Source organism: Copidosoma floridanum, unplaced genomic scaffold, assembly GCF_036245765.1.
Source record: "Copidosoma floridanum isolate Cflo_tuat_1 unplaced genomic scaffold, Cflo_Japanese_pri ptg000030l, whole genome shotgun sequence".
NCBI classification, from domain to species: Eukaryota; Metazoa; Arthropoda; class Insecta; order Hymenoptera; family Encyrtidae; genus Copidosoma; species Copidosoma floridanum.
The window spans coordinates 19431912-19443718 of NW_028321907.1; the positions used below are offsets into that span (position 1 = coordinate 19431912).

The following is an 11807-nucleotide window of genomic DNA, read 5'->3' on the forward strand; positions in this document are numbered from 1 at the left end:
AATTCTTTACGTCAACTTAAAATGTTATCCTACATGGTAACGTGATTTCAATAAGTTCCTAAGTTAAAGCTCAGATTGTAGTTAAGTTGAATTGTCGGATACTTAAGTTACGCAATACCTGGAGAGATCATCCATGCGTTGAGTGTTACTGATAATACTTTGCCATTATTTGTTCCCATTTCGGGCGTTTTTGAGAGGAACAGTAGGATTTATGCCACATAAACGCAATCTCACTGGAGACGATGGCGTTTATCCACCGAAAACAACTATTTTCCGCCCTCGGGTGGTTTTGGGAGGCTAGTACTTCCTCGGGCAAAAAAGCAGTTTTCCGATACTCGTTCAAAAAGTCTCCTTTACGAACCTCGTTACGGACCTCGTCTTTGGCTCGGGCCGCAAACCTCTCGGTTCGCAAACAAAGACTTTTCAAACTCGTAGGAAAACTACTATTCATACCCCCTCCAAAAGTATGACGTTTCGTTTTCAAGGAGCAAAGTGCCACATTTCTCCTAGGTAAAAGATCGCATTTACTGCTCGCAGGAAAGTTTTTATTGTGTCCTCTGCGTGGTTGCCACCCTCGCCTTCAGCTCGAGAGGCAATTTCCTCGCGAAGGATACCAAAATACTTTTCCTACTAGGAAGCAGTTAATGCGATTTATACCAGAGAGATTATGTAGCACTTTACACCCTAAAATCAGTGAAAAACATCGTATTTTCGGTAGAGGAAGGAAAAAACTCGTATCCGTACCTCGGGAAGAAAGTCCGACATCACCTCCAGGGTGTTTGTCAATTCTCACCTGGGAAGGAATGCCTTCTTCCTTTGGACCGTAATATACCATTACGCTCGTGGGCACAAAGTGATTTAAGGGCGAAAAGTGTGCCTTAGTGCCGTATCAAAATGGGAAGACTAAAAATTAATCATTATTTTTGTTAAAATATGGTATAAAATTATCGTAGAGACTGTTGTAAGCCATATTCTACATTTTATCTGTTACTTTAGTGAGTTAATATAAAAAAACAAAAAAGTTTTGTGGTGCTCTAATTGATGAACTGTTACGGTACGCTCCTAAGTTCAAGAATGTGGCAACAGTGCTCAGCTATAGTTATACCTATATATATGTACTTTGTAGAATGCAGACAGCTGAGAGCTGACTTGCACTCGCAACTGTATACTTAGTCTCCGATTATTTAAAGATTTTGTTCGATAACAAGACACTTTTCTCATGTCATCGAAAACTACGTAATAATATATACAAGATAGTATATTTTTTACACCTTACGGGTTATTTATATAAGTGCAGCAGTAGGTTGTATATCGCGTAAGCTTGCATTTCCTATCCAACCCGTCTTAAAACTACGATTTTGTAAGCATGATTTCTTACAATTTTTATCGTCAACCTTAATTTTTTTTTATACGAATAGAAAGATGGGAATTCAAAGAATATAATTCAATTTTATTAACCTCGGTTGGGTTATTTATAATTTTAACATTGAGGCCACTAGAGCCACCTTAAAGCGCTGCACCCGAGGAAAGAAGTAGTATTTCGTACCTAGGGCGCAAAGTACAAAATGCGCGCTCGAAGGGTGTGGTTTTTGTATGTTTGTGCTCAGGATGTAAACGGCGTCGTTGTTGCTGAGCGCTCTAGAGCCGCACTTTGGGCCCTTAAATCACTTGGGGTCCAGGGGCTTAATCTCGAAAACGTAAAGTGCATCTTTTTTTGACTGATTTTTGTCAAGTGCGGATGCGCTTAACCTTCTGCGCATATGCTGTTGACGAAAATCAGAAGAAAAAAAAATGCACTTTACGTTTTCAAGATTAAGCCCCAGCTTCTGAATCACTTCCCAGTCGTAGGGCTCAAAGCGGCAGTTATGCTTTGTGCCCATAGTAAGATAATAATGGTTTTTGTTTCAGTTTACTAATATGGCCGATTCCACCTTGCAAGGGTGGGCTATCTATCAGACAACAGCATTTACAGTGTTTGGCTCCTAATGAGTATCTAAATGATATTATTATAGACTTTTACTTGAAATACATTTATGAAAGTATGCTTGATGACGAAAAAAGGAGAAAAACCTTTATTCACAGTTCTTTTTTCTTCTCGAAATTATCTAATATTATTGATAAAAGTGCAGTCGATAACTTCGTAGCGATTAGGAAGTGGACAAACGATCATAATATTATAGAAAAAGACTTCATTTTGATACCTATCAATCAAGGGTATGAAAAAATATTAAAAAAGAATTTCATATGCCTTACAAATACGTATGTGCATACATATATATACAAATAAATATACATAAATACATTTGAACATAATTTTCAGCAATCATTGGTGTTTGGCTGTAATTTGCTTTCCATGTTTATTGTGGAAAGAACAACAAAGTTCGACCATTCAAAAAAATCAATCGAAGCGTAAAAGTAAATGTCGAATTCGTTCCAATGTTATTCCAAGGTGAGTAAAACTTTTTCATAAATCAGTAAAGGGTGCGGTCGTATGTTAGTGCTCGAGGTGCGTACGTCATTTTTTATGACGAGGGCGCAAAGTGCAATTTCGCGCCCGCAAATTGCTTTGGCCCCGAAGGCAGTAAGGCTCTGCCGCACTTAGCCCCCATGATAAAATAGTTTATTTCCGATCTCGGGCGTTTTTGAAGGTCGAGTGTGCCCTCAGTAGGAAAAATAGCATTCGCCACATAAGCGCCATCGATCCTCGGGCCGCAAAATAGCCCCAGAGACGATGGCACTTATCCAACGAAAACTACCGAAGCAGGGCCCGTGCGACGTAAGGTATCCCTGGAGCGATGACGCTTATGTGGCGAATGATATTTTTTCTACCAAGGGCACACCAGCCTCTCAATAACGCCCGAGGAAGGAAAACTACTATTTACACCAAGTGCAATTTTGTGCCCATGGCACACTTTTGGCCCGCGAAGTACTTTGCGCCTGGCAGGCGTTTAAGGCCATTTAAGGCTAGGGAGCCTCAAGGAATTGATAGGTACTATGTACCCATGACTTCTGGTTTAGATCAATATGGCAACAAGTAGCACCGTAAGCTGCTGTGTACGCCATATTTGATCTAAATCGGGATTGGACACATTGTCCGCTCACTCCCTTGAGGCTCACTATTTAAGGCCGCAAAATGCGGATCTAGTAAGGGTTATTGGGCCGCACTTTGCGTCCATGGTAAGAAAAAAAATTTTTAAGTTCAAAAGTATTGGCTGTCTTGTGGCAATAGACCTATCACACTTTAAGAAGCCTTTGGACAGTAATTCACATTTAATGTAGCAGAGTTTCTTTATTCGCTACGTAAATAGCTGGTGCTGCCCCCAATTTTTTGAAAAACCCATGTTAAATCAGATGGAGTAAAATTAGTATAAACGGCCGCCACGGTGTGAGCTCTCGGAAATTCCATAAGAGCATGTGTTAAAGTGACTGGTGGCGCCAGCCCTCCCCTCCCTAGCAAATCACATAGAGAATAGGCGCATAAGAATATGTGACCCCGTATATTACAAAACATGAGGTTGAGTACTGTAGAAAATTAGACTGTGTCACACCCTTTGAGTTGTAAATAAAATGTAGCTTTTAAAGATCATTTAATGTAAAAAAATCAATGTATGTTTTTAGTTTGCAATCAATTGCAAGATAAAAGTGTCAAGCACGTTAGTTGGGCATAGTCCTCTTTAAACGTTACTTGATAATATTAATCATAAATAATTAATAAATGATTTTATTTACAATATAGATCTTTTCAACACTCTAGTAAAAATAACTTGTAAATGAAATATTCCTGATAACCATATGAAACGTGACCTACATTTTTAGTTAAATTATTTAATTTTTTACGTAGTTATCATGTAGAAGGTTAAAGTATTTCGTAAGATTATAGCTTTAGACTTTACGTAGTGCATTCATGACAAACGGATAAAAATACTTTCTAACTTCTTTGACTTTCTGTCATACGTAATGTCGGTGCATTTTTTTTTTAGTACAGTGTATGAAGAAATGTTTGTCAAGTCATATTTTATTCGAGTCAATGTAATTCCATGCCGTGATCTATAAATAGAATGTTAACAACTAAAATAATTTAATGCAGATATATGTCAATTATTTCTTTGTACATAATATCAGCAGAAAGTAGGTGACAGTCTGGTCTTAGTGAATCGTGTATACGGCTTCTAGGAGAACATGTAAAAACCTGTTGGAAACTCGTGCAATGTTCACGTTCCAAAAAAATAAAAATTTTTTCGAGGCACACACTTAAACCGATTTTTTTCTTATTCTTTATTTATACACCCTCAGAAATAAGGAAAAAATTGTGTGCTAGCATTTAAATGCTTGTGACACTGTTTTCCACCCCATTAAAGACTTTAAATACTGATTTTCTAAACTAAAAAACCGGACTAAACTGAAAAATGTCAGAAACTGGTTAAATCGTATCGGGTTTCAAAAAAAACTTTTTTTTTTTCATTCTGTAGACGTTAGGAATTATTAAACACCCCTAATATAAATATGAATAATTTAGGATGAATTTACCCCTCTCAAGCATCCCCATGAATTACAGTACCAAAAATTGGTGTGAATATGTATTATTTCACCTCGGAAATCCTCTCCCAGAAGTTTTTGTGGTAACTGATCGCGAATCGGAGGTCTATTTGCAAGCAGGGGTAGTTTCAACCCCCCCGAAATCACCCCCAGTTGCACTAAATCATTAAAAAATTCATTATTTCGCTTCCGAAGTCGTTTCTCAGGGGTCTCCGAGGTCGCTGATTACGAATTCGAGGGTCATTTTAGCACAGGGGTAGTTTTAGCCCCAAAATCACCCATAGTTTAAGAAAACCTTAAAAATTAATAATTTTGCCACCAAAACTTTGTGGATAGAAATAATATTGGTACACAATCTAATTTTAATTTTTTTTTTTGTTGTACATCAAATTATCTACAATAAGTATCCAAAAATGAAAAAAAAACAAATTACATAAAAATAGCAGAATTTTTAAGTTTATTTTATAAAATTGGGGGTGATTGTGGGGAGAGAAACTACCCCTGCACTTAAATGGACCTAAAATTCATCATCAGCGACTTCGGAAACCCCTGAGAAACGATTTTGGTGGCAAAATTATGAATTTTTAAGATTTTCTTAAACTATGGGTGATTTTGGGGCTAAAACTACCCCTGTGCTAAAATGACCCTCGAATTCGTAATCAGCGATCTCGAAGACCCCTGAGAAACGACTTCGGAAGCAAAATGATGAATTTTTTAATGATTTACTGCAACTGGGGGTGATTTCGGGGGGGTTGAAACTACCCCTGCTTGCAAATAGACCTCCGATTCGCGATCAGTTACCACAAAAACTCCTGGGAGAGGATTTCCGAGGTGAAATAATACATATTCACACCAATTTTTGGTACTGTAATTCATGGGGATGCTTGAGAGGGGTAAATTCATCCTAAATTATTCATATTTATATTAGGGGTGTTTAATAATTCCTAACGTCTACAGAATAAAAAAAAAGTTTTTTTTTTAAACCCGATACGATTTAACCAGTTTCTGACATTTTTCAGTTTAGTCCGGTTTTTTAGTTTAGAAAATCAGTATTTAAAGTCTTTAACGGGGTGGAAAACAGTGTCACAAGCATTTAAATCCAAATTGAAAATGGATTTCCTCACATACCCAATACCCATCGTCATTATCTTTACAATCTTCCCATCTCTTCCCAATTCCAAAGTGCATAGTCCTTGCACTAGGACGCACAGTAAATATATATATGCAGTATGCAATGAAATTCCTAGACGTATAAGTTATTTTCAGGACATGCATTTTAGTTTTTGATTCTCTGAAACTGTGCAATAAGGAAGAAATTCAAAATTTACTGTGCACTTACTTAAAGTACGAGTGTATAGAAAGATGTGGGAATAGCAATGTACCACCTTTTGAAAAGTTAGACGTCATTATGACAGATGTACCGCAGCAGCAGAATAGCAGTGACTGCGGTGTGTACTTGCTTCAGTATGCCGAAAGTTTTTTCATGGTAAGCATTGAAAAGTTTTCAAAATATTTTGTGTGCGAAGTGGCAATTGAGTAACATAAATATTTTTCAGAATCCTATTAATAATTTCGTCAGCATCCCATCTTTGCAAAATTGGTTCAACGAGTCTGTTATCCTAATGAAAAGAGCTTTCTTCCAGAAGCTAATATACAGTTTGTCATTGGAATACTCTAAATAAAAACTAAAACGTTTGCATACATAATGTACCTGAAAAAAAAGTTATCAATATAATGTTAATTACTATTATCGAATCAACTTTGTCTGTCACACTGCACTCTCTGTAATAAAAAAGAGAAGTTTATGTAAGCGACGTGTATTGAGTATGCACAGAAATAAAAATAAAAAAGTTTTAAAAAAGTCCAGAGCTTCAAAAATGGATTCCTCATAGTGTTTCATTCCTAGTAACTTCCCAGGTGCGTAAAACCTGGCCAGTCATTGACTGCAAGAGCTAGTGCATGTTTAATAACTTGGATAAAAAGCAAGGTAAATCAATGATATGCGATGGCTCCATACGTAGAATCTGCATACGACAAAGCCATACGAAGCTATAAAAAAATAAAAAAATACTCATTGGTACGTGTTAAAAAATTAAAAACGAATCGATATGCATATACTTGTGAGAGACAAATCCATATTCACTGCGAGATTATATTGCATAAAAATAATGACAATTTTTTAATTTTCCTGTATTCATCTATCAACAATCTTCAACCTTCTGCATATATTTTTTTACAAGTCATCGGATGTCACCAGCACAAAGAAGAGCCATCAGTGTCCTTCAATAATCCAGGATTTGGTTGCACGACCACTTTGTAACATCAAACTGTAGCAAGTAAAACCACCGATGAAACAATTGTCAGCTCTGCAAATAATCATGCACAAAAAGTATCAATTCTTCAAATATCATAATAAAAGCTAAGGTTAGGCAACCAAAAGTATTAATTTAAAAGTATACACAAATTTTTTTAAAAGTAAGTGGGTGCAAGTTGAATTGTAAATTGTCATAGCAGTAAAAGTGTAATCAGTTTGTTTACTTATCTGACATAATGTTACAAGCTTGGTGATGTTGACAAGTTAAACAAACACTTCTTGGAAAAATGTCAATTTACACCAGATTAGCTGTGGTTCAACACAATTAACAAAGTAACGAGCTATGAGAAATTCAATCTATGAAAACTTTAAAATAACGCTGTTTTCCCACTTCTTGAGACAAAAAATAAACAGAAGACATATATATTTGCAAACTCAATGCAACCAACATCAGATTTTGGTCATAAAAATCACCACAGGTGGATTCTACTGACTATACTTTCTACCTTACCGATTGCTGGAGAAAACCTGACTTCGATCGGTATCTAACTAATAATGTAATATAATATTTCTTACTTAAATATTTATTTAAGTTCGAAAGTTATACGAGGGTTTTGTTTATTTTGGTAATAAAGTATTGTTTATTAGGTTTCACAATTCATTTGAAAAACAGTTCAGTTCTAATACTATTATCAATTTAGGCTTCAGATAAATTATTCAAATGAAAAATTATAAGGTTATAGCTGAAATATACGTATTTATAATTCAGTACGATTAATTTTTTGTAATCAGTGTCTTAACAAATAATTGTCAGTTTATAGCACTTGCAAGTATTTATATCTCGCGCCAAGGTCCGTCGCTGCTTTTGAGATCGCTGAGCGGTGGTCTACCGGTGAGGCCGTATTGGGTGGTGTGTGTGGCAGACCGTAGAGGTAGAGGGTAGAGTCGGTAAAGAGTACGTTGCGCCTGCGCGGCGAGACAAGGATAGACACTTGGGCTCGCTGCGAGGCTGGTACTGGTGCTGCACGACGTGGCATCGTTAGACTCTCGCCTGCCGAGCCACTAAGTAGTCGCAACACTGCAAGCTAGTGCCAACACACAACCTTGACGACGTTAACCAGGTCGCCCAAGCTCTCCGCTGCCCGTGACGCACACAGCATCGCCGGGAACAAGACGATTAGTCCGGCCAAAATATTGAACTGGTAGGTGACGCCAGGTTATCTTAGCGTTGTGCATACAGTGAGTGAAAGTGGTCCTCCTATAACTACCCATCCCTAAACGTTTAAATAGAGTCAACCCGAAGCACCCCTACGGAAGTTTGTAACGTATAGCAACACATAGATTTAGTAAGCCACATCAGAGGGAGCGTCCTCGTGGTGTGCCAATCGAATCTTATATTTCAGTAATCAGGTGGATTTTAATAAACACTCAGTTCACAACTAGACGCAGAGTGTTATTTTTAATTGGAAGTGCGCAGTGCTGCTTGTAGTGGCAGCAGACTAGTGCCGTTGCATAGGTCATAAAAAAGCTAGTCCACGATACTTGCTATATTGCGCTACATGCTGCTGCAGTCAGCACTGTACACTGCCAGCTGAATCCCGGTCCCTTTCCCTAGTAGAATCTAAACATAATATTATACTGAGTGTTGCTACAAATAACTAAAAAAGATTAAGGTAAAAACCACACAGACACGCTAGTCGTAATCCCCGGGGTCACAAGGTAAACTCCGGTTTTACTTGTCGCACCCTTCGGTTCACAATGCGAGCAGTACGTACAAGTAGACACTACACTGAAAAACTTGTACAGCCGTATCGTCAGTACAACACTGCCGAAACGGCAGTGTTGGCCACAGCGATCACTTTATTGCGCCATCCTGCGGCTATCGCAGGAGAGTCCCGAGAGTCCTGCAGTGGCCACTCTGTTAAATAAATTGTTACGTCGGTGCAACGATTTATTCGAGTCTAAGCTTGCGGATCATCGGGTGATAGGCACTTGTGTTATTAGTTAATTATTTATTATTTAATAGAGTGGCCAGTAAGCGCCCTGGGTTATCAGGTGATAGGCGCTTGTGTTATTAGTTAATAATTATTTATTTAATAGAGTGGCCAGTTAACGTCTTGGGTCATCTGGTGATAGGCGCTTATGCTGCCTTCGGGCAAACAGTGCGTTTAAAATGTTTTGAAAGCGATACAACTTTTATACAAGATCAATTACCATCCCTGCAGTACGTACACACAGCTAACCCGTTAATTCGATACCACTGCTAAAACCGCTGTACTTACTCCCACGCTACATGCAGGGTATAGACAAATATATGTTATGCAAGTTTTATTCAAGGCTTTATGCGTATGCGTAAACATCGAATTTACACACTTCGGTAGACTGAAGCCCGAACAGAAATCTATTGAGGATACCTCCGTAGTTAGTGAGGATCTCTATAGGTATCCTACAGTGGACTTACTAAGGAATGTAACGCGGCGTACAGTAGGTCTTTTTTAAGTATCCTAAATAACCGTGTACGTAACCAAACTAAAAGCATTTTCCCAGTCAATAAATAGATGTGTGAATTCAATAAAAGCAAGGGACAGAAATAGAGTGAATCTGCAGTCAGAGTAAGAGAGCTGCTAGATTCGGTAAATAAATTATGATGACAATCGTTTAATAAATGTAGAATAATCGTACCTATATATATGTAAATTATTGATTAAATGAGATATTTTGTGTCTCAAAAGTACTTAGATTGCTTATACTTTCAATAATTGATGTCGTTATTTAACATATAAGTATATATTAAGTATTGAAAGTATAAGCAATTTCAGTACTTTTGAGATGCAATATCTCAAAACTATACTCAATAGGCTTAAGTATAATGTTACAAGTTTACATTTTTCGTCACTCTGCACATTTCTGTTAAGTAATGATTATTATTGAGGCCTTAAAGTAGTCGTAATTTTTCTAATTATTGTACATTACGTAAAAGTCATTTAAACAAGTATACATTTTTTCAACCAATCTATTTTTTATTCTATATAATAAGACACCTGTAGGTATAATAGTGTATTTCATTATAATTCTATCTCACCCTCTCACATTGAATTTATACATATGTTTTAACTCTAGAGAGTTAAGGTTAGGTACACAGTTCTTTAGGATACCTAAAGAGTACCAACTGTACGCCACGTTACTTTGTCTCAGTAGATCCTCAATAGGCTATTTAGGTATCCTCTAGAGGGCCTCTCGTTCGCCTCAATAAGATTTCTGTTCGGGAGTATTCATATGTATATGTATATATCAACGATACTGCAGCATTCTGCAGTCTTGTATAAACATGTTTATATGTTTTGGATGACACGTTTTTTCTTGCTACTGCTTCTAATACGTTTATTGTGCTCCCGGTGCCGCTTTGGGAGTTGGGATGTGCTTAACTGATGCAGTTGGTGTTTGTGCACATTAATCGATACGAGTTTGGTCTCCTGTCCTTTGACTTTTGTGCTTGTTTTTTTTTTTTTTTTTTTTTTTTTTTTTTTTTTTTTTTTTTTTTTTTTTTTTTTTTGTGGGGGTGTATTTCCACGCCCATTTCTAAACCTTTTTCCTTGCACCCTACCTAAGTCCATGGGCACAGTGTGAGTATCTCCGGTGGAACACACCTTGCCAGTTAAGCTGACACTCTCTGCACCGATGGTGCATCGGGTCCACTCCCCACTGTGTAGCCTTTCCCCGGAAAAGACTCCATTATTCCAGGACGTCCACTCCTCGCCGGTTAAGCCGGCGCTCTCTACTGAAGCATCGTATCCAGGCTAATTAGCATCCCCGGAGAAACCCCGTGTTTCAGGGGCCACTCCTCGCCGGTAAGGCCGGCGATCCCTGCCCGACGCCTGGCATTGGATCCGCTAATCCCTACTTATTATGACGGAGTCATTTTTCTCTGACCTATAGCGTTAAGCGCCGAAACGCGTCATCAAGATGGAATCTATTTTCATTATAAGAAGCTAATAAAGGTCCGAGTCTGTGTGTTTCATGTTCTACGTGAGAGTAATCGGATGCAAGGAGTAGTGCCAAGAAGAGAAGAGGAGACATAGCGCCGAAGAAAAGCCCAAGAATGTGTAGTTCTGCGTATTATAGAATATTTGTAATTACCGCGCCATTATCCTAATCCAGTACTTCTTTATCAACGAAAATTGTATGTTTACCTAGGTATCTGTATTAAGAGTATGTATTGTAAATTGCGTCGCGTTCGAGTGCGTGTGAATAATGTCCTGGCGGTAAGAATCAGAAGTATGTATGTAGATATAGTGTGGTAATGCGCGAGGCTGCACTAATTGGTGAGCCTAACGACACTCTTGCAGTAGCCTTCGAGCGAGCCAGAGCTTTCCGAGTTTTCGCGTTTTCGGTAGCACAGATCGAGAAATTAATTGATGATTGATTGATTTATTTTAAATGGTCCAAGGACTCATGGTCCTACATGGTCCGGCAATTGCCGTTGAAAGCTTCTTTTATAAATACAAATACGTACAACAAGAAATATGTACAACGGACATGGACACATAAAAAAAAATAAATAAATAAAAAATAAAAATAAAAAATATATAAATAAATAAATAAATAAGTCAACTAATAAATAAAAAACAAAAATAAATATAAAAACAACAACGACGCACCCGGAGCACAAAAACCACGCTACACCACAGAAACACAACAGCACGGAAATCCATCGTCCATCCCATCGTCACTACCGCTCAAAGCACCGTCGCAGGAAGTGTTCCTCCAGGAGATGTCCGAAACACGGACGCGTCACCATCAAACGAGAGAGAGAGAGAGAGAGCGAAGGAGAAGAGCGGAGAATCAGTTTTCCAAGCCAGCCGGAAACGACCTTGCGACCGACGACCGAGGAGACGAGGACCATCGCCACCCCCAGCTATCACCTGCGAGACCAGGGCATCGACAGGCCAAGAGCTGA

The 11807-nt window shown here is 38.1% G+C and overlaps 1 protein-coding gene across 1 annotated transcript; it reads left to right on the forward strand.

The window, feature by feature from the left end:
- Positions 1–1565: 1565 nt before the first annotated feature.
- On the forward strand, positions 1566–6218 carry LOC149373533 (sentrin-specific protease 7-like). The gene is made up of 5 exons (XM_089596873.1): positions 1566–1702; positions 1909–2214; positions 2321–2449; positions 5803–6022; positions 6093–6218. Exons 1-5 carry the CDS (start codon positions 1566–1568, stop codon positions 6216–6218), a joined length of 918 nt encoding a protein of 305 aa, XP_089452999.1.
- The last annotated feature ends 5589 nt before the right edge of the window (positions 6219–11807 follow it).